The 22297-nt window shown below is 50.3% G+C and overlaps 3 protein-coding genes and 1 non-coding gene across 4 annotated transcripts; all 4 read left to right on the top strand.

Annotated features, from left to right (window-relative positions):
* Positions 1 to 473: 473 nt before the first annotated feature.
* Positions 474 to 10876, top strand: LOC112896556. Its single transcript, XM_025964572.1, has 13 exons — positions 474 to 1536; positions 2124 to 2408; positions 2508 to 2825; positions 3451 to 3678; positions 4105 to 4205; positions 4303 to 4387; positions 4752 to 5210; positions 5475 to 5669; positions 6451 to 6455; positions 7223 to 9075; positions 9366 to 9642; positions 9731 to 9810; positions 10365 to 10876. Exons 1-10 carry the CDS (start codon positions 967 to 969, stop codon positions 8979 to 8981), a joined length of 4005 nt encoding a protein of 1334 aa, XP_025820357.1. The 5' UTR covers positions 474 to 966; the 3' UTR covers positions 8982 to 9075; positions 9366 to 9642; positions 9731 to 9810; positions 10365 to 10876.
* A 2248-nt stretch (positions 10877 to 13124) lies between these two features.
* On the top strand, positions 13125 to 14722 carry LOC112896785 (protein ENHANCED PSEUDOMONAS SUSCEPTIBILTY 1-like). The gene has a single exon (XM_025964917.1). The coding sequence runs from the start codon at positions 13252 to 13254 to the stop codon at positions 14647 to 14649; it is 1398 nt and encodes a 465-aa protein (XP_025820702.1). The 5' UTR covers positions 13125 to 13251; the 3' UTR covers positions 14650 to 14722.
* An 897-nt stretch (positions 14723 to 15619) lies between these two features.
* LOC112896784 (uncharacterized acetyltransferase At3g50280-like) lies at positions 15620 to 17580 on the top strand. Its single transcript, XM_025964916.1, has one exon. The coding sequence runs from the start codon at positions 15671 to 15673 to the stop codon at positions 17075 to 17077; it is 1407 nt and encodes a 468-aa protein (XP_025820701.1). The 5' UTR covers positions 15620 to 15670; the 3' UTR covers positions 17078 to 17580.
* A 1743-nt stretch (positions 17581 to 19323) lies between these two features.
* Positions 19324 to 19463, top strand: LOC112898647. Its single transcript, XR_003229908.1, has one exon. It is a non-coding gene; the product is annotated as a small nucleolar RNA Z247 (small nucleolar RNA).
* Positions 19464 to 22297: the final 2834 nt, after the last annotated feature.

Genomic DNA, 22297 nt, shown 5'->3' with positions numbered 1-22297 from the left:
CTCATGCCTTGCAACTCTTTTCCTCCAATTTCCTACCACCATTCCTTGTCCAACGCTATCCACAGACCATAGTTCGATACGCGTACCCTTTTTGCATAGGAGTAGTAGATCTTTGACCTTATTCTCTCCAAGATAGTAAAGTCAACTCGCAAAAAAAAAAAAGATAGAAAAGGCTTAGGTGCTAAGCGTTTGACAAACTCATAAGCTATCCAAGTTAACACAGCTAAGCAATTGAATGATGTATGCATTTTCCCGTCCTACAAATGATCATTTTTTTCAAATCGATTCAAAGTTCCAAACCTTGAAATTGAATTCAAAACCTTTGATGCTGCTTACTAGAGTTTTTATCTATTGCTCTCTCTCTCTTTCTCAACATCTGTTTCTCTCTCCTCTTTTTCTTTCACCAACCAACGTAATTTCTGACTAAATAAGAGGGTAAGCGAAAAAAAAAACCGAACAAAAGGGAAAACGAAAGTGCTTGTGCTTGCCAAAAACCAAACAGAAGGACCAAAGCAGAAGGCCATCACTGACTGCAAGAGCGAAGGGGAGATCTCCCGAGAGCCGACGCCTCGCGATTTCCGGCGGCAAGGTTCGATTTTGATCCCACCCCCAGGTTCCCCACCCCGGTTCGCCCCCATCCCAGCCGCTGCTTCCGGTGAAGCACTAGAGAAAAAGATCCCGTTTTTCCTTTTCTCCAGTTGCAGTTCGTGGCGCCGCTGCCTGCCGCTCCCGTGTCGCGTGTCTCCGATTCGGCAGTTGCTGGACTGAGGGGAGTTGGTGCTGTGGGATTCCGGTTCGGATCTGCGGAGGGGGCAGGTCTCTTGCTCCAATTCGGCCAGCAATGAGGGTCCCTGAATCTTGTTGACGCGCGGCCAGATGCGGGAGGCATACTGGGAGAAGGTTTCTTGAAATCTTCGTCTGGGCTTCGTGGAGTGAGGTCCCTCTCCGGGATCGCCCGGGCGTCCTATGGGCTGTGTCAGTTCCAAGCAATTCCATGGCGGGGACGAGCATGGGGACGGGAAGCCGCGCCGGCGGCCCTCGAGCAACTCGCTGAAGCGCCTGGTTAGTTACAGTTCCAGCAAGAGGCATGAGGACCTGGAAGAGGAGGATGAGGAAGGGGCGGTTGTGGCAACCACGTCCTCTAGCGCCGGCCGCCGCGCCGGGAACGATGCCAGCACTGCGAGGCTGATCCGGAAGCCTCCAGCAACGGTGGTTGAGGCTGTGGCAGCATTGCCGGAGGAGGCAGCCACTTTGGCGATAGGTGTGGTTGATGCGGAGAGGGCAGTTGCTGCTGCAGCTGGCAATTGGAAGCGGACTCCGGCGGATGTACAAGTTAATGGCGCGGCAGAGCAAGAGCCCAGGAGTGCAGGTCCTAGGACTGAGGGGGAGGCCAAACCAAGGATTAGGGATGTGCCCAATGGAGTCCAGGGGGAGCATGTGGCGGCAGGGTGGCCGAGATGGCTAACTGAGGTGGCGGCAGAGGCGGTTCGCGGATGGCAGCCTCGGAGAGCGGAATCTTTCGAGAAGTTAGACAAGGTTTGTCATTATGATGACTGTTACTTTTGCGACAAATTTATTATCCTTGTTTCCTTTTCCAGGACCTTCACTAGCTATCTTCTGGATCATCATTATGTGTTATTGCCTATTGGGCATGACTGTTTTAAGTGGCTGATTGTTCATAGGATGTTTTGATAGGGGTTGAACTAGACATATTTCTAGGGCACATAAGATTTTTGGAATGTCATTCTTGAGGGCTTGGAAGAGTAAAAAGGAAAAGAAAATATTGCAACACTAGGAACACACTAGTCACCGCCAACACCATTTGTATGTCAAAATGGAATTTATTTTGTATCACCGGGTTACGCTATTCCATTTCGGGCATAGAATGCATTACTGGATCTAGAGTCCAGAGAGACCAACAAGTGCTCAAAGTAGACAAACAAGACATCCGCCATCTTGTGCTCTCCTACTAGACGCCAACTTCTTTAGAACATATAATATAACCATTTTCTACTTTTTGAGAATGCAATGTTACAGAAGAAGTTCCTGCTTACAATTGACACTACTATCGAACCACTGATCCTAAGTGACTTCACTATCTCATCCATCTTTAAATATTTCAGATAGGACAAGGTACATACAGCAGCGTTTACAAAGCACGTGATCTTGAGAACGGAAAAATTGTGGCTCTGAAGAAAGTTCGGTTTGCCAATATGGACCCTGAGAGTGTCCGATTTATGGCAAGGGAAATTCACATCTTAAGAAGGCTTGATCATCCAAATGTTGTGAAGCTTGAAGGTTTGGTGACGTCGCGCATGTCAAGCAGCTTGTATCTTGTATTTGAATACATGGAGCATGACCTTGCAGGACTTGCAGCTACACCTGGCTTAAAATTTACAGAACCTCAGGTTTACCCTCTAGATGTGTCCATTGGCTTTTCATTTTGAAACCTTTTCCATCTGTATTGAGGTTTAAGTTGTTCTCACTTTGAAAAATGGTCATTTCAGGTCAAGTGTTACATGCGACAACTACTTTCTGGACTTGACCATTGTCATAACCGTGGTGTTTTACACCGGGATATAAAGGGTGCAAATCTCCTACTTGACAATAATGGCATTCTTAAAATAGCAGATTTTGGTCTAGCTACATTCTTTAATCCCAACCAAAAGCAACATTTGACAAGTCGTGTGGTAACATTGTGGTACCGGCCTCCCGAGCTTTTGTTGGGTGCCACTAACTATGGTGCTGCTGTTGATCTCTGGAGTGCCGGTTGCATTCTTGCTGAGTTGCTGTCAGGCAAGCCTATCATGCCAGGACGAACTGAGGTACTGTTTGGCTTTTCTTGTTGTGATCGAACTCGCAGATGGTTGCATTCTAAGAATAATGCTATATTTTCTACCTGCAATAATCCTAATAACTCTATAATATATCTGTGAATCAGTCATTTGTTTTGTCACATTACTACCTCTAGTCGGAAATACATGATCCGGCCAGAGATTTGAACCTGAAGCAAGGTAATCTCTCCGGTTGGAACGTCATTTAGCACCGAACGGAGGGAGTCTTTGTTAAAAACGAATTTGGGTAAAAGATTAACGAAGAAGATGAACACGTCTTAGTTCCTTTGAGTACTTGGCACGGTGAAGGGCATTTTCAGTTGAGAATTTAAACATGTCTAGGAAAATGATATGGTATTTAGCTCAAGATGCCTGTAGTTTATGCATTAAGATATCATTCATGTTTTTAATATTTATATCCCATAGCATGTTCTTGATTACTGACATACATACAGTTTGAGTGATGATAGGCCTATTTTACTTTCAGATGGACCAATAGCAGTTTAAAGTAAACAATATTATCTGTAACTTTTTATGTTCATGATAAATGGTCGGTTTATTTGTTATACATCTTTGTAGTTTTAGATTTTTAAACATCAATGTGAAACTCATTCAGGTGGAACAGTTGCACAAGATATTTAAGCTTTGTGGTTCACCATCGGAAGAGTTTTGGGCTAATCTGAAGTTGTCCCGAGCTACCATATTCAAGCCTCAGCATCCATATCGCCGATGTATGAATGATGTATATAAGGACTTCCCTACTACAGCTTTAGCTCTACTGGACCGTCTACTTGCTGTAGAACCTGGTAATAGGGGTACTGCTGCATCTGCCCTTGACAGTGAAGTAAGTACTGCCCCTTACATTTGTTGATCTGCATGTCTAGCTCATATGTGCACTAAATTGGCCTGTCGATTTCCCAATCTGCATGTCTGGTGTATTGCCTGCACTAAATTACCAAACTATGATGTATAGCGTACTTTTGCATTGTTTGGCATGTGTGAACTTTGACATTTTTAAAGTTTGTTTCACCTTTATCTGTGATTTTTCTTTCTTTTTTTCTCTAAGTTGCAGCCTTGGCCCTAGATGTTCTTTTTCTTGTTTTCCTTGCCAGGAATGACTTTTACTCTTAAACAGCATGCATATGTGATGCTGAAACTGCTCTTAGATTTATGTGTTTACATCCAAACATCATTTGCATGGATCAGGTTTTCCAATCCAGAAATACGAGTTTAGTGACATTGTTGTTAATATGTTCTTTTCCTTTTGTAGTTCTTCACAACAAAGCCTTATGCCTGCGATCCATCAAGTCTACCCAAATATCCTCCAAGCAAGGAATATGATGCTAAGCTTCGAGATGAAGAAGCTAGGAGGTGATCCCTCTCATCAAGCATGACATGCTAAGAATCTGCATTACTGATCTTCTGTTTTTACATTTCTTATTTAATCCAAGATCATGGTTGTTTACAGGCAAAGAGCCGCTGCTAAAGGACAGGAAGCTGAAGCTGGACGGAGGAAGCAACTTCCTGCACCTGATGGCAACAGTGGATTGCAGGTACTGGGAATTCACTCTTGAACTATCGAGGTCTTTTGAGTGAAAGTTGATAACCATTGCACAAGAACTATATTCTTGTTCTTTTTGCTGGTGGCAAAATAATATCAGTATTGAGCTTTCGAAATATTGCTGGGAGATTATTGAACCATCAAGTACCACATGTAAAGAGTAAAATGAATTTTACCGAACACTTGATCCATTACAGTCAGTAGCATGCTACATAACCATTTCAGTATTCTTTTGCTAGTCTGTATGCATAGATTCTACAAATTCAATTCCATAGAAATGTACCATGTATAACAACGTTTGCTGTTATATTCTTCTGTTTCTTGTTAGTGAATATTTTTGTTCCATGACTCTGCAGCAACGCCGAGTTCAGGTGAATCCCAAAAGCGGCAGTTACAAGTTCACTCCAAAGGAGGATGCTGTTTCTGGTTTTCCAATTGATCCGCCAGCAAGAGCTGCAGACAATGGTTATCCTCAGCGTGTTCCTTTGATGCATGCTGGCCGTTCATCCTCCACTCTGGGCAGATCAAGCGGAGTGGATCCAAAGGCCCAAAGATTTCACACCTCCCAAATTGTTGCTGCTGATATGTCCAACCAATCTACCGCACCTGGGCAGCGTGGCAATGCTCCTAAGATGTCTAACCTTGGGGAAAGTGCCAGGAGACAATATTTGAGAGAGCATCGGTCCAGTTCAAGATACAGTCAGCTCAGTGCTGCTGACCCTTCTGACAGACCTGAATGGACTCATCAATTCCAAGAAAGACCGTCTTCTTCCCATAGGAAGGATGATGGGGCGGCAAATAAAGAGCCCGCAGTGGTGAGTTTTAAACTTCCATGGTCGTTTAAATAGATGTTTTGTCTAAACGCCTTCATAAAATAGTCTTTGGTCATTGCATATACTAGTACACAGTTTCCTTCCTCCATTCCCATATTCTGTTGATACTTTGTGGTCAATATAAATGCTTCTGCGTAAATATTTAGAATGCAATTGGAAATGGTTGCAGATGGAGTGTACTCCCCCTGGCATATGATGAGAAATTTGTATTCCCCTAGGCATATGATGAGAATTTTTCTCCTGTAGGTGAATGGTACAAAGAAGAACAGAATCCACTATTCTGGGCCATTGATGCCTCCTGGAGTGAACATGGATGAGATCCTTAGAGAGCATGAGCGACAGATCCAACAAGCAGTACGAAGAGCCCGTCTTGACAAGGGAAAGGGAAAGCACAACGGCGAGAGAGACCAGTCAGAGGCACTGCTGTATACAACTGGGAATATCAGGGCTGATCGCTGAATAGTTTGGTTGGGTTCGGTGTGGATCCCGGTTTGAGCAATCATCAAAAGCATAGAAAGTGGTGTTGGATCCCTTTTATTTTTCTGTCCCTCAAGCGGAGAGGTTTTTGTTTTGCCAGAAACTTCACTCCTGATGTGGTTTGGTACCCAGGAGGAAGCTGCGAAAGAAAACCTGTTCATGTAGAGATTTACCGCCCGAGTTTAGCATAGGCTGTCTGAAATATTTTCCGAAGATTTGTTGGTTATCCATAGTCGTCAATTGTATATCTCAAGAGCACACTCCCTGAAAATTGATTCATACACCTATTTTGGCATATGACAAGAGGAATACAAATCAAAATTACAGGCCATTGCTATCCTCTGAACTCTCATCTTTTGATGCTCGAGTGATGTGTTATTTTTACCAATTTAGACCCATCTCGACATCCAAAAGACGAATGGCCATATAAAACTTCTGCTTCAAACCTGAGGAATGCCCGAGAAACTATCCATGCTCCGTGCTTTTCTGAATTACCCGAAGGTGAAAAGGAAACTGAATTAATGGGCCCAAAGTCAACGTCTCCAAGGATGGACATGATCAAGGAAGGAAACAAGAGAAAAACAGTCATAAGGCGGGGTAGTTGTTCCAGATCCCGAATGAATGGTCAGGTGCTTAAGGTGGATGAATTTGCTTGGCGGCATTGGTGTATTGACCACCTGCACAACAAGTATGACATGTCTCAGATCTTATTATGTGAAGAGTGTCAAGATTGGGCATAATCGACGGCAGGTTAGCACGAGCACATGACAGACCCCATCGGAACGCACGGATCATGCTGAGGTCCTTCACTTGCGATCTCTCTCCAATTACCTCACTTGCAGGTTGGCACGAGTCTAAGCTGGACATGTTCTCCATCCAACAACACTCAGGCAGTTGAATCTTATCTTGTTAACCTATTTATGGAACAGAAAAGGCAACACTGAATCTTGTTGTTCTCAAAACATTCAATCTCATCAAGCAAGCAGACCGGAAGCAAGTCCTTGACGGGCCAGCCATGATCCTTTATTACTGTCACCCGGCCCGGCCCGGCCTGTTGGGTTGTTGGGCTGTCATGAATGGAGCCACCGACTTGGTGGGCCCAACAAATCATGGACCGCAAGGAAAAAAAAAGGGACTCTGGCTTGGCGCGCCGACGAGAGCCCCGGACCTGGAAAGCCTCCCAAATTCACCTGCCGCCTCCCTCTCCGGCCGGCGGCGAGGTGGTGATGCCACGAAGACGGCGGTGGCGCCGGCCGTTTGATGCCCCCACCACCACCTCCTCCCGCCGCGCTCTCCAAGCACCACCTCCTCCGCATCCGCCGCTGCCTCCCACCCGTTTGGCTTAATGCTGCCCCCGCCCAGGACCCGTCCCCGCCACCACCACCGCCGCCGCCGCCCGCCTCCCTCTCTTCCCTTCTCTTCTCCTGCACCGCGGGACGCGCCCGCTTCCCCGGCGAGCAGGTGCACGCGCGCGCCGTCTCGCTCGGCCTGGGCGCGCACCCCTCGGTGCTCCCCAGGCTCGCCTCCTTCTACATCGCGCTCGGCGACCTCTCCGCGGCGCGAGCCGCCATCGAGCGCGCGGCAGGGAAGGCGCGGGCGTTCCCCTGGAACCTGCTCATATGGGGCTATGCTGACCGCGGGCTGTGGGGGGACGTGGTCCTTGCGTACGAGAGGATGCTGGCGCTGGGCGTGGGCGCCGACAGGTTCACCTACCCGTCGGTTCTGCGTGCCTGCGGCGAGCTCCAGGATGCCTCCACTGGTCGGGGGATTGAGCAGCGGATTCAGAGGTGGGGGTATGGTCTGGACATGTACGTCTGGAATGCTCTGGTGGGGATGTACGCCAAGTGCGGGGAGCTGGAGGATGCGCGCAGGGTGTTTGATGGAATGCCTGCGAGGGATGTTGTCAGCTGGAACGCGATGGTGTCTGGGTATGCGTCCACGGGCATGTGGGGTGAGGCGTTTGAGCTTCTGCAGAAGGTTCCTGGGGCAAACATTGTCACCTGGAACATTGTTGCGGCAGGAAATTTGAAGGCGGGGAACGATGGCGAGGTGATGAGGCTGGTGTCGCAGATGAGGAGTTCGCACGGTCCAGGGCTGGATTTTGTGACTGTTGTGATTGGCCTCAAGGCATGTGGTCGGAATGGTTATCTGAGAATTGGCCATGAGCTGCATGGTGTGGCTGTTCGTCTATGCTTGGATAGGCTCGAGCGCGTGGAGTGTTCATTGATCACAATGTACTCAAGATGCCAGATGATGAGGTCTGCCTACCGTCTGTTTAGAACATGTTCAGTTCAGCGCATGGCAACATGGAATTCATTGCTAGCAGGATTTGCATTCATGGACCAGGTCGAGGAAGCTATGTTGCTTTTCCGAGAGATGACTGGTTCCACTGTCTTTCCAAATGATGTTACTGTGTTAACTATGCTTTCACTTAGTGCGCGTTTTGGACACCTGAGTCACGGAAGGGAGATGCACTGCTACATCATCAAGCATGGACTCGGTGGCTCTAACTTACTGCAGAACTCACTTGTTGACATGTACTCAAAGTCTAGACAGATGGCAGCTGCCCGCAGAGTGTTTGATCAGATGCAATGTCAAGACAGGCATGCCTACACTTCGTTGATTTTGGGCTATGGAATGCAAAGAGAGGGTCTTGTATCACTGAAGCTCTTTGATGAGATGATTGCCAACAATGTCAAGGTGGACCATGTGACTATGGTCGCTGTTCTCTCAGCATGCAGCTACTCTGGGCTGGTAACTCAAGGGCAATTACGATTTGCTGAGATGTTTGATGTATTTTGCATTGCACCAAGGGTGGAGCATTTTTCTTGCATGGTTGATTTGTACTGCCGTGAAGGTTTGCTGAGGATGGCTGAGGAGATAATTAACAAGATGCCATTTCAGCCAACTGCTGCAATGTTGGCAACTCTAATTGAGGCTTGCAGGATCCATGGCAAAACAGAAATTGGGGATCAAGCTGCAAAGAGGCTGCTGGCAATGAGGACGGACAACCCTGGTCACTACAAATTGATTGCAAACATGTATATATCAGCAAAACGCTGGCCAGAACTAGCTAAGGTTAGATCATCAATGAGCGTGATGGAGCTAAATGTGATTCCAACTCATTCCTTACTGGATTCAGAATATGACATATGTCCAGTGGAACAAGATTATTGCTTAAAACACAGTACACATGGAGGCTTGTCTGATGACATGACAGATACTGATTTCTCTAGTAGTGAGGAAGTGAAATTCAACGAAGCTTTTGGTGGGTAACAATAAAGCTGGAATCCAATAGGCTACTTTGGGACCATGGCTTTTATGTTAGGCAAGCATCTTAACGACCTGTGTTCTTCACATCGCAGAAGAGGTGATATGTTGTTGACACCTTTTATTATCACACTACTTACTGGTACTCTGTCTACACATTGATGGTACCTCATCATTCCAGTTTATAAATTATGGATATTTGTTTATATGTGTCCCGCTTTTGAGGTTTGAACTACCGGTGGGAAGTACTTCTATACACCATTTTGAGATGCTGTAAAATTTCCTAGATAGAAACCATTTGAGCAACAGTTTTCTGAATTAGTACTTTGGATTTCTTGTCATGTTCTTTTAGATCTGTTCTTGATTTCATTCTGTGGTATTTTGGCTCAGCTAGGAGAATTTGAAAGAAGATAGTGAGAGGTCCTTTTACCTCTGATGCCAAGTGGTAGAGGCAATTGGAGTGAACCAGTGTGCTCGCTCTTTCCTCGACAAGGAATCACTCTTAGAAATTTATGTATCAAGTTCTTGCGGATATTATTGGTCTCTGATGCACTGATACCCATTTGTTTGAATGTTCATCTAACAGAGAACCTTGCATTATTACATAAAAAGTAAAGATGGCACTTCCATTACTGCCTTCAAGCTCAATCACAAACAATTTGGCATGGTAATATCAAAATCTGCATACTACTATCAATTGACACTGTTCTTTTGCTGTCCTGGGCTCATGTGATTCATGGTCATTCCAAATGCAGAATCAAGCTACCACCCTTTCACCTTAAGGCAGCTGACCAACCTCTGGTTTGCAGGAGTGAAGGACAGCTCTGGACCTCTGGTAAGTTTGTTCAATCCTTTATGGAGGTTGAAAACCTTTTTACTGGAGCCCACGCGAACTTCAATTTTGCTCATTTGATTTGGAGTCATTTCATAGGGCTGTTATGTGTAATGCGTGTTCTCTATTTCAGTAGGGTCTCTTTTTGGACACGAGGGTGGTGGTTAGCTGCTCTCTCTGGCCTCTAGTTTAGCCTATCCCACAGTCATTATTGGTTGTATTTATTCTTCTTTGTTATTCCTGTGTATCCATTTTTAACTGTGTTTCTATAGTTGCTTGGTGTTGAAAAAATTTGCATTTCCAGTATATTATGCATAACTACAGTAGCTCATAACCTACTGGTAAAATAGTAATGCTGCTCCATTATATTAGACTTAAAAAGATAGGGATGTCTGGTTCTTCATGGAAATTCTGGGACATCAGACACCTTGAGGGTTTATCGTGAATGTGTGGTAAGAGCATCAATGCATTAAATCTATCAATGCATTAAATCTCTCTGGAATGTTCTCGTCCGAAGGGGACCACACTGACAATGCTGATAGATTCCATTTTCTCAGGAAATTGAAGTAGCAGGCCCACCTTTGCCAACCACTACCAGAGGAGCAGATCTGGAAACAAGGCAAGCTTCAGTTGGGCACACTTCAGGGCACGTCCAACAGGTCGATAGCTACTCTCTACAAGAGAATCCATGTCAGCAGCTGTCCTACGTGGAGGGGAGAGAGAGCTGAACTATCTACGCTGAGATGGTATAGCAAAAAACGAGGTGGGTCATCGTATGGACATGCAAGCATTAAAAGCAGCTACAGACATGCTGTGAGAGTTGCTCTCTATAATTATTGCGGATGCCCTGTGTGTGCCTCGGGATCACAAGCTCGCTACTCCGGCTGCCTGGAGTGGTAACTGTTAGAGTATACTCCATATTAGGCAATTCCGGATATGGTTAGTTTAGAATTGATTGTAATTCTAAGATAATCTTTCTTATCTCTAGAAGAGGCTACTTACCTCCAGGCCATGTACTCTTATATAATCAGCTTAGGCGGCTCAAGCAATACAATCCACGATTCATAGGCAATCTATCCTATCACAAGTCTAGGTTATAGGTTCTAACCCTAGGTCTCTAAGTCTCCTTCAGTACCTATCTTCTGCTACAGTTGCAAAGGGCGAAAAGGAGGCGACCGCTGTTTCCGGCGGCGACTCTGTCGGTCCCCTTCCTCTTCGGCGGCCGGGCAGGCGTCGAAGATGGAGGAGGATCTGCGAATTGCCGTGCGGATGTATATAGTCTAGATAACTATCTATCTAGGTCTAGGTTGTGCTTGCCGTCGGTGGTCGACGGTGGAGCTAGGTTCGCCGGGAGGTTGTTCCTCTGCGGTTTGCTTTTCCGGGCGGTGTCGACGAGGCGAAAGCGCCGGCGGCGCAGGGGGAATAACGTCTCCAGGCCTCTTCCTTGCCCCGGTGGCGATCCACTCCGGCGCCAACGACGGGGTTGTGGAGATCTGTACAGGAGTCGGGGGCTGGCACTGTGTCGTCTCAATCAGGTGATGTTGGTGCTGGCCTTCCTCTTCAAGGGTGCGGAGCAGGCTATAGGGGTGGTGGGCAGTGGTTGGCTAGATCTGGTTTGATCTTCCCTCGGCGGCGCGACTCGTCGACGGCGAGCTCAGATCCAGGAGCTGGTGGGGTTGGGGCGCGGCCCCGATCAATGGGCAGCCACCGAGGGCTTCATCTTCTTCGACTCCTTCCAAATCCAGTGCGCGATGGGACTTCTCCAGCTCAAGGTGGTGTTCGTCTTCTTCTTCGGCAGCGGTGGCCGGCGACGAGGAGGTCGACCTCTGGTGGATCGCGAAGGATCTAGGGGCATGGATGTAATGTTTTTCTTTCTTAGGGTCCTTCGTGGAGTTTGGCTGGGACAGCTGCCTTTGTATCCTTTGTGTACGTGTTTGTACTCGTACATCTACTTGTACGTTGTCGTTACCTAGAAATACAGATACGTATTATCAAAATACAGATACATATTATCAAAAAACCCTAGGTCTCTAGCTTCCACTGCCCTTGTGCCGCCCCTGGGAGATCAATCTCCGCCGGGGCAGCGCCCTCATAGAATGCGCGGCCGGTCCATCTGATCCGCCGTGCCGTCGTGGTGAACAAGCAGTAGAGCGGCCTACCTCTACCCGCCCCCGATCCATGGTTGCGCCGCCCGCGGTCCTCATCGGGAACCGCGTCGCCATGGGGCCGCCGCTGGGCCTGCCATGCCTCCGCGTGGTCGTTCCCTCCGGCTTCGCATCTGGATCCGCCGTCCCTTCTGCGCAATAATCTCGGCATCCCCCTCCTACTAGCGCCGCCGCATCGCTGCCCTGAGCGCGCGTGCATGGTTGCGGAGGACCCGTGGGGACGCTAGGCTGCCGTGCTGTTGGGGCTGTCGGGCCACCGCACCACCAGAAAACGTTGCCGCTGTGCCCTTCCTCATCAGCTCTCCTCCACATTGTCAGGCCGACCCATCCCCTTCCTCCCCAGCACCGCCTCTATCGCTATTGCCTTGAGCGTGAGGACGTGGCTACGGGGCGGCTCACGGGGCTGCTGGCCGCCACGCCGTTGAGGAGGAGACGCTGCTCGAGCCCACTATGCCCTGCCAAGCTCGCCTGCTGGGCGGGTCTCACTTCGCCGCTCCCTCCATTTTTTTCTAATGGGAAAAGAGGAGGATAAAGATGGGGGCATCCAGCTAGGTGCACCCGAGATTGTACCCAAACGTCTGTCTTGCTACTGTTGTTTTTTATTTCTTTTACGGTTAGAGACTAAGTTTGTGTTACCCTAACGTCATCGTCGCTTCATCGTCGACATTCCCGAGAACGAGGTTGTCGTTGCGCCCTCCAGGCCGTAACAGCGACGCTCGTGATCAAGCCACCATCGTCGATGTCGCCGCCTTTTCAGACGGTGGCGCCACCCATGCTGCTGGTCCTCGTCAAGCTGGCTCTGGTTTGAGTCGGCGCCTGTTCCCTCACGCTCGCGGACACCGACGCTGAGGTTGCTGAAGGAAGATACAGTTGCGCTCTTTAGCTGCACCATCTACCATCGCAATTGGCTCATCGTCCCGCTGAACCTGTCGGCAAGAAGCTGCTGATTTTGTGTATTCGGGCGCCTTTGTTGACGCTTCGGACTCACGCCCTCCTCACGGCTTCGACCACGTTCACCTCGACCTTGGCTATTTCAGCACTAAGGGGCTACCATCTGCTTGACAAGCCTCTTCGGCTCCTATTCCAGCCACAACATTTGTGGGGCATCAACAGTTGCGACTATAGGGAATGTTATATGTTCAGCTTATTCTCTAGTCTCATCATATGTGTGCTTGTAACTTTCTCTCTAACGCATGTACTCCTATATAATCAGCCCAAGAGGCCTCAAGCAATACAACCCACGATTCATAGCCATCAATCCTTCTTACAGTAACCAAAAATGGGAGGCTCCCCTGGCGGTGTCGAAATCTTATCCAGGCGTTTGGTCCGGCCAGAGTCGTCGAGCTCGCCGGACAGGATGCCGTCCGAGCCGGAGGTCATTCACTTGACGCCGTGGGATCTCAGGCTGATCACGGTGGACCACATCCAGAAGGGGATCCTCCTGCCCAAGCCCCGGGCAGGAGGTGCAGCACAAGTCATCGACAACCTTGCTTCATCCTTCGCTCGCGCGCTGGATCTCTTCTACCCGTTGGCTGGCCGGCTCACCGCATCGGAGGTCACCGACGGTGTGTCCACTCCGAGCTTCGTCATCTCTCTCTGCTGCAACAACGAAGGTGCTGAGTTCGTCCATGCCATGGCGTCTGGGGTCACCGTGAGAGACATCACCGCCTCCCTGTACATCCCGTCGGTGGTGTGGTCCTTGTTCCCGCTGAACAGGCTGCTGAGCGTGGACGCAGTGGTGGACTCCCTCCCTGTGCTGGCCGCGCAGGTCACCGAGCTGGAAGATGGCATCTTCATCGCCATGTCGCTCAACCATGGCGTCGCCGATGGGACTGCATTCTGGCGCTTCTTCAACACCTGGTCGGAGATCAACCGTAGCAGCGGCGGAAGTGAAGGCTACGAGCTCTCCACACCGCTGCCGATGGTCGACAGGTGGTTCCTCGACACTTGCCCGGTGCCAATCCCTCTGCCCTTCGGCAAGCTGGAGGACATTGTCCTGCGACCGGAGTACACGCCGGTGCGGGAGTGCTTCTTCCATTTCTCTGCGGAGAGCATAAAGAAGCTGAAGACGAAGGCGAATGCTGAGATGGCCGGCACGGCGACGGCCACCATCTCCTCGCTGCAGTCCCTGCTCGCCCACATCTGGCGAGCGGTGTGCCGAGCCCGGCAGCTCGCGCCACACCTGGAGACCGTGTACAGGCTCGCCATCGGATGCCGAGGTCGGGTGAAAGGTATTCCGCAGGAGTACATGGGCAACGCCGTGACGCTCGGCACCGCCGAATCCACCGTCGGCGACGTCCTGGACAAGGGACTGGGCTGGGCGGCGTGGCTCCTGAACCGCGTCGTGGCGTCGTTCGACGAGGCGCAGGTGATGGGCGACCTCGCGTCCTGGGCTCGGGAGCCCAAGCTGGCGCACGCGAGGCCGTCGAGGAACCCTGCGTACGCCGTGACCGGGAGCTCCCCGCGGTTCGACGTGTACGGCAACGACTTCGGGTGGGGCGGGCCGGTGGCCGTCCGGAGCGGCGCCGGGAACAAGCTGGACGGGAAGGTGACCGTGTACGAGGGGCGCGGCGGCGGCGGCAGCATGGCGCTGGAGGTGTGCCTGTCCCCGGAGGCGCTGGCCCGGCTGATCGCCGACGAGGAATTTATGGAGGCCGTGACCGTGGGCGCCGCGTGAAGCGCACGATGCCTGTCGTGGTGTTCGTACGGTGCGCGAAAACGAAGTGGCACAAGCAATCTTTCTGATTTTTTTGGGAATGAAAAAGTCTTATCTTCATTCTCCCTCTTGCGTGGTCAAAATGTGGCGGGAGAGACGACGTCCACGACCACGACTCCTGGACCACGAGGAGGGACGGGGGGTGGGCCGCGCTGTCGCCGTCGTCACAGCGGCAATGCGGCCAAGTTCTTCAAGCTCAAGATACCAATGCTGCACTGAACGCTTACCCTGCCGATAAATCTACTGAAACATTCGTTCCTAGCTGGTGCTTCTTCCCCTGCAAATCGAATAAATTCTTTAGGTTGCATGCTTCCTAGCAAGACAAGTTCAGATAGGTCATTGGTTGTCTGATTAGGCATTGTAGGATCCCATCTCAACCGTGTGTTTGTGAAATTTGATGCCTACAGTTCACAAGTCATCTCTTCTTCCTGAAAACAGTTATGTGGCAGTGTTCTTCAGAAACTGCGTGTCACTGAGCCTTCTGGTCTCCCTCCCTCTTGCACAGTCTGAAATAATGAAGTGCACGCAGTACACTGTTTCCTTCCTATCACTCCTAATATAATTCATGCCAAAATGCCTAGCAAAATTGATCTCACCTTTTCTTTGCTGATATACTCTAGCTCACCTGATAACCTCTCCAACATCGGAAGGCGGTTCTACACTACTCCTTACGAAACTGAAAACTTTGTAATGTTGTTTAGTTCGTGCCGGCCACAAGGTAATTGGTCAATACAAGAATGCATCCATAAATTTTGAGAATTTAGGAGTAGTGTTCTCTTGTGTGATACAGACACTCCTGTGTTTATGTGTGGTGCATCATTGCTCCCGGGAGGGGTGTTCTGTTTCTAAGGGCCACACAATGACATCGCTACTAAATTCCAAATTTGCTTGGACAACCGAAGCAGCAGCGCCAGATTTGCCTATACCAGACCAGAGGCAGGCGCCATTCATTCAGTGCTTCAAGGAAAGGAAGCACCGAGCCATGGAAGGCTCCACCGCCGGGTATGTCCAGATCGTCTCCAGGCGTGTCGTCCGGCCAGACGCGGCGACCTCGCCGGACGGCGCCCCGTCGGAGCCGGAGACCATGCACCTGACGCCGTGGGATCTCCGCGTGATGACGGTGGACTACATCCAGAAGGGAGTCCTCCTGCCCAAGCCCCAGGCAGGAGGAGAAGCAGCGCGCCTCGTGGACGGCCTCGCTTCGTCCTTCGCGCGCGCCCTCGGCCGCTTCTACCCGTTGGCCGGCCGCCTCGCCGTCGCCGAGGCCACCGACGGCGGCGAGCCCTCTCCGGGCATCGTCGTCTCGCTGCGCTGCAACGGCGAGGGCGCCGAGTTCGTCCACGCCGTGGCGCCCGAGGTCACCGTCAGCGACATCACGGCCCCGGTGTACGTCCCGCCGGTGGTGTGGTCGCTCTTCCCGCTGAACGGGGTGCTGGGCACGGACGTGTCCCGCCCGGTTCTGGCGGCGCAGGTCACGGAGCTCGCCGACGGCGTCTTCGTCGCCATGTCGCTCAACCATGGCGTCGCCGACGGGACCACGTTCTGGCACTTGTTCAACACCTGGTCGGAGATCAGCCGGAGCGGCGGCGACGCCGGCCGCGAGCTTTCCACGCCACCGCCGGTACTCGGCAGGTGGTTCCCGGACAGCTGCCCCGTGCCCATCCGTCTACCCTTCGGCAGGCTGGAGGACATCGTCCGGCGGCCCGTGTACCTGCCGGTGCGGGAGTGCTTCTTCCATTTCTCAGCGGAGAGCGTGAGGACGCTGAAGGCGAAGGCGAACGCCGAGATGGCCGGCACGGCGACGGCCACCATCTCGTCGTTGCAGTCCCTTCTCGCGCACGTGTGGCGAGCGGTGTGCCGCGCCAGGGAGCTCCTGCCGGACCGGGAGACGACGTACACCCTCCTCGTCGGTTGCCGGGGGCGCGTGCGAGGCATACCGCAGGCCTACATGGGCAACGCCGTGACGCTCGCCATCGCCAAGTCCGCGGCCGGCGACGTCGCGGGCAGGGGACTGGGCTGGGCGGCGTGGCTCCTGAACCGCGCCGTGGCGTCGTTCGACGAGGGGACGGTGAGGGGCGAGCTCGCGCGGTGGCCGCAGGACCCCAGGTTCGTGTACGTGGAGGCGCCCAGGGAGGACGGCGCCGCGGCCGTCGCGACCGGGAGCTCCCCGCGGTTCGACGTGTACGGCAACGACTTCGGGTGGGGCCGGCCAGTGGGCGTCCGGAGCGGCGCCGGGAACAAGATGGACGGGAAGGTGACGGTGTACGAGGGGCGCCGCGGCGCGGGCAGCATGGCGCTGGAGGTGTGCCTATCGGCCAGGGCGCTGGCCAGGCTCGTCGCCGACGAGGAGTTCATGGAGGCCGTCGTGAGCGCCGGCGGCGCGGCGTGATCCACCGAGCGGATGCAATGTTGAGGGCGGAAAAATCTTTTGCTGCCGGAGGAAGCGTGATCCGATGGATGCATAGCGAGTGGTGAGCAAGGCAGAAAAAGCTTTGTGTGGTATGGGATTAGACATCTTGCAACAGCATCTAGTAGTGTCTGCACCGACCTTGAGAATTACTAGATGTTTCCTTTTCCCTACAAGCTAAAAAAGAGACATGGCCGTGTGAGGCCAAGGATGATGGAACGGCGGGAGACATGGACATCCACGACGACGTTGTGCTACTGCTCGTGTCGTGACTCGTGATGATGTGGCATGGATTCAGTTCTTGTCCTGCTGGACTGACAGATTGGGTTTCCGTGTTCTACGACGCTTAAGAATTCTGTCCGCGCGCCGCCAGGAGCTTGCGCTAGATCGAGGAGTAGCCAAAGGAAAATTTGCTCAATCTTTGAAGCCTTGTCTGGAAAATCTGACCATGCAGCAAGCGGACTCTAGTTTGGTTGGCTAACTCATTATAAAATCTCCGTATGAACAGATTTAAGCCATCTTATACGATTGGGTCTAAAACCTTATTTAAAAAAAATCTAACTATGCATGGCTTGTTGCTATCAGTCCATTTTAGCTAGACTGCCACAGCCAGAAGTAGATCATAAGGTACAACATATGCTTGCCAACGCGGCCCCCCTCCCCCTCCCAACCAAAAAAAAAAAAGAATAGCCAAAAGTAGAGTGCATCATGTTGAAATATTTGGGCCCTAAAGGCTCACCATGTAAATTTAAATAATTCCAATAAAATCTTAAAGGCTCATTAGTGCAAAGGTGCATGGCAACAAGTTAGTCCCATCTTGCTAGTGGAGGTGGAGGAACTCCAACTTAAATAGTTAGATGCTCTCCATGCTCTTGCAAGTGTGGGTGAGAGGAATAAGAAAGAACACGCGTGTGCTCGCCTTGCCTCGCCCGGGCCCGGATTATTCCGATCAGCATGAAACATCTGCAATATTTTATCTTGAATGGCTTGATCAGCATGTTTACATATGTTCGTTTTCTGTACGCACTTTTCGTCATGGTCATATTTTATCTTTAGATTAATTTAAAACTGAAACTCTTATTTATTCCATCACATCATCATACATACACATAACAAAGCAAGCAATCGCACACCACACAAAAGTATGTAGCACAATCGTTGGTTCGTCATCAGATACATGGGTACCAGCAAGCACACGACCCGAGCAGCAACGCTGTTCGTTATTACAGTGCCCGGGTAGCAGACCCGAGGCGGGCGGCCAGGTAGCAGACCGACGACACAAACACTGACCACCAATCCGAAGCCAAACAAATCGAAGCAAGCACACACAGACACAGACGTTGGCCGGGCAGGCCTGTTTGCTGCAGCATGCAGGCAGAACCAGGCGGCCGCATTTCTTATTTCTTCAAGAGTCAAGACCAAACAAACACACAGGCAGCTAGCTGCAGAGAGAGAGCAGCCGGCAAGGCCAACTCGGCCGGCCGTCAGGGTTTCAGAGATAAAGAGATAAGAATAGTAAAGAGATAAGAATAGAATCTTATTTGTTTCTGGTCCCTTGCGTAATCACCAAGGACTTTGTTCCTGGTTCCTAGGCTGGTTCGGTTACCGCCTATTATACTCAATATGTATCTTCACATGTATTATATAAACAACCTACGGCGGCCCTGGTTGAGGCATCGCCTTCCTTCCAACTTACATGGTATCACAGCTAAGGTTTTTTCTTCCCGGCGATCATGTCTGTCACCCAATTCTCCTCCACCACCTCCTCTGCTCCTACTATCCCAATTCATCATGCCGTTACTATCCGGCTCACAAAGAAAAACTACCTATTGTGGCGTGCCCAGCTTCTTCCCTTCCTACGAAGCATGAAACTCATGGGCTATGTTGATGGCTCGACACCACCGCCGTCAATCTTGGTTCCGGCGTCTACTGCTCCTGATGCCGTGCTTGTTCCCAACCCAGAGTACGCCCGCTGGTATGATCAAGATGAGCAAGTTCTGAGTGGCTTGCTGTCCTCCATGTCCGAGGCCGTGCTGGGCGATGTAACATCAGCGACCTCGGCTAAGGAAGTTTGGGACATCCTGCAACGGCAATTTGCGTCGGCCTCACGCGCACGGATCGTTCAAATCCGTGTGGATCTTGCTACCGCCACCAAGAAGGATCAATCTGCTGCGGACTACTTCAGTAGAATCAAGAGTCTCGCAGCTGAACTTGCTGCGGCCGACGCACCTCTTCGCGATGACGAGATCATTGCGTACCTGCTGGCTGGTCTGGGCGCGGACTATGATCCGTTTGTCACGTCCATGACCACAAGAAGCGAGGCGTTGTCATTAGATCACGTCTATGCTCATCTGTTATCGTATGAAGCGCGCCAGCAGAAGCATCTATCGGAAGTTCGCCATCAAGTTGGAACGTCGGCTCATGTCGCTGGTCGCAGTGGTGCGCCTGGCAACCGCGGTCGTGGCCGAGGTCGCGGCCGTGGGCGTGGTGCGCCGCCGGCTGGTCGTGGCGCCGGCCCTTCGCGCCCTCGTCCCAAATGCCAAATCTGCGGCAAAGAGGGCCACACGGCTGTCCGGTGCTGGTACCGAATGGATGAATCATACAATGAAGAACAACCATCTGCAGCTGTTGCGGCGACGAACTCCTACAACTTGGATCCAAACTGGTATAATGATACTGGTGCTACGGACCATATCACCAGTGATTTGGATCGTCTTACCCTACGAGAGAAGTACACCGGTGGCGACACGGTCCAAGTGGGCAATGGAGCAAGTTTGCGTATTTTGCATACTGGTTCTTGTTCTCTTCATACTGATACTCGACCTCTGGCTCTCAACAATGTTCTTCATGTTCCAAATATATCTAAGCATCTCTTATCAGTTCATAAATTATCTCGTGACAATAATGTGTTTTTTGAATTTCATCCTTGGTCTTATTTTATCAAGGATCGAGCCACCAGGCAGCTTCTTCTTGAAGGAAAGTGTGAATCCGGCCTCTACCCTCTCAAACCATCTAATGTCGCGTCTCTACGACAAGCTTTTGTGTCTTCTTCCGTGCAGCCAGATCAGTGGCATGCACGCTTTGGTCATCCATCCCCGCAAGTTGTTAGGTCTATTCTTCGTCTTAATAATTTACCTTGTTCCAAGGAGTCTACCTTGTCATCAGTTTGTAATGCCTGTCAGTTAGGCAAGAGTCACCAGTTACCTTATAATATTTCAATTCATCATACTACCATGCCTCTTGAGCTTATACACTCTGATGTCTGGGGTCTAGCTCCACCTTCTGTTGGTGGTTTTCGCTATTATATTAGTTTTATTGATGATTTCACAAAATTCACATGGATCTATCTCATGGTTGATAGGACTGATGTTCAGCGCATTTTTGTTCAGTTTAAAAATCATGTAGAACGCCTCCTTGATACTAAAATTAAATATGTGCAGTCTGACTGGGGGGGGGCGAATATCAAAAGCTTCATAACACCTTTTTTAAGTCCTTAGGCATAGCACATCGCATCTCTTGCCCTCACACCCACCAACAGAATGGTTCAGCCGAAAGAAAACATCGTCATATTGTCGAGACCGGTCTTACCTTACTAGCACACTCTAAAATACCAATAAAATTCTGGGATGAAGCTTTTATGACTGCCACTTATCTTATAAACAGGCTTCCTACTTGTGTTCTTGATAATCTGTCACCTCTTGAGCGCCTCTTTAAAACCCCACCCAATTATTCTATGTTGCGTATCTTTGGGTGCGCATGCTGGCCTCATCTTCGTCCCTACAACAAGAACAAACTCAAATTTCGTTCAAAACCCTGTGTTTTTCTTGGGTATAGCTCCAATCATAAAGGGTACAAATGTCTTGATAAAGAAACCGGTCGTGTCTACATCTCGCGTGATGTCATCTTCGATGAGGCCGTTTTTCCTTTTTCCCACCCTTCATCAAACTTTGATCAACCAGAGGGCGATAACAGTTAACGAGGATATTAACCGGTTGCAGAATTTGCTTCCTGCTAATTTGTCTTGTGCAGATTATCTTGCCACAGATATTCCGGAGCGTACCAGTTCTGCGCCGACATCCACCCCGGGATCGTCGCCCTGCGCAACTACCACCTGCGGTGTCCCATCCTCAGGTCCAGCGCCAGATGTACCTGCATCGGCCCCTGCGCCACCAACCGCCGGGTCGCCCGCTGTACCACATGCAGGGGACACTGGCACACCCACCCAGCCTGTCGCGCCTGCGACCGCGGAAGAATCGACCTCTGAATCTCTGCCGCAGCTGCAGTCTGATCATTTGGTTTCCTCTGATTCAGATGAAGATTATGTGGGGCTCTCTACAGCAGCTGCTCCTGCTGATTTATCCGAGGCTTCCATGCATCCGTACGGGACTAGGCTTAAGCACAATATCAGGCAACCAAAAAGGCGCACAGATGGTACAGTTACTTACTCGGTTTCTCGGGTTTCTCTATCTGAACCTACATCTCATGTTATTGCTATGAAGCATCCACTCTGGAGTCAGGCTATGCACGATGAGTTTGATGCACTGATTAAGAATGAAACATGGCATCTAATCCCTCCTCAAGATGGTCTCAACATCATCGATTCCAAATGGGTGTTCAGGTTGAAGCATAAAGCTGATGGAACTATTGATAGATACAAAGCTCGACTGGTGGCCAAAGGTTTTAAACAGCAGTATGGAGTTGATTATGATGACACGTTCAGTCCGGTGGTCAAACCAACTACTATTCATTTATTGCTATCTTTTGCTGTCTCCAACAATTGGTGTCTTCGACGGATTGACATTCAAAATGCTTTTTTGCATGGGATTCTTGAAGAGGATGTCTATATGAAGCAGCCTTCGGGGTTTGAGGACTCAGCTCGGCCTCATTTCATCTGCAAGCTTGACAAGGCGTTGTATGGCCTTAAACAAGCTCCCCGGGCATGGTTTGCTCGCTTAAGTGGCGCACTTGTTGAGCTTGGTTTTCAAGCGTCCAAAGCAGATGTTTCCCTTTTTATATTGAATCAGAAGGGCATTCATATTTATATCTTAATCTATGTGGATGATATCATCATAGTAAGCTCTTCATCAGCAGCCACTGATCGGTTACTGCAGCAGCTATCAAGCATTTTTGCAGTCAAGGACTTGGGCAATCTCAACTATTTCCTTGGTATAGAGGTTCATCAATCATCCACGGGTCTGTTGT

The sequence above is a fragment of the Panicum hallii genome, chromosome 6 (genome assembly GCF_002211085.1).
Source record: "Panicum hallii strain FIL2 chromosome 6, PHallii_v3.1, whole genome shotgun sequence".
Taxonomy (NCBI): domain Eukaryota; kingdom Viridiplantae; phylum Streptophyta; class Magnoliopsida; order Poales; family Poaceae; genus Panicum; species Panicum hallii.
Note: the sequence above shows the minus strand (reverse complement) of the source record. Positions and strands in the feature narration are given on the sequence as shown.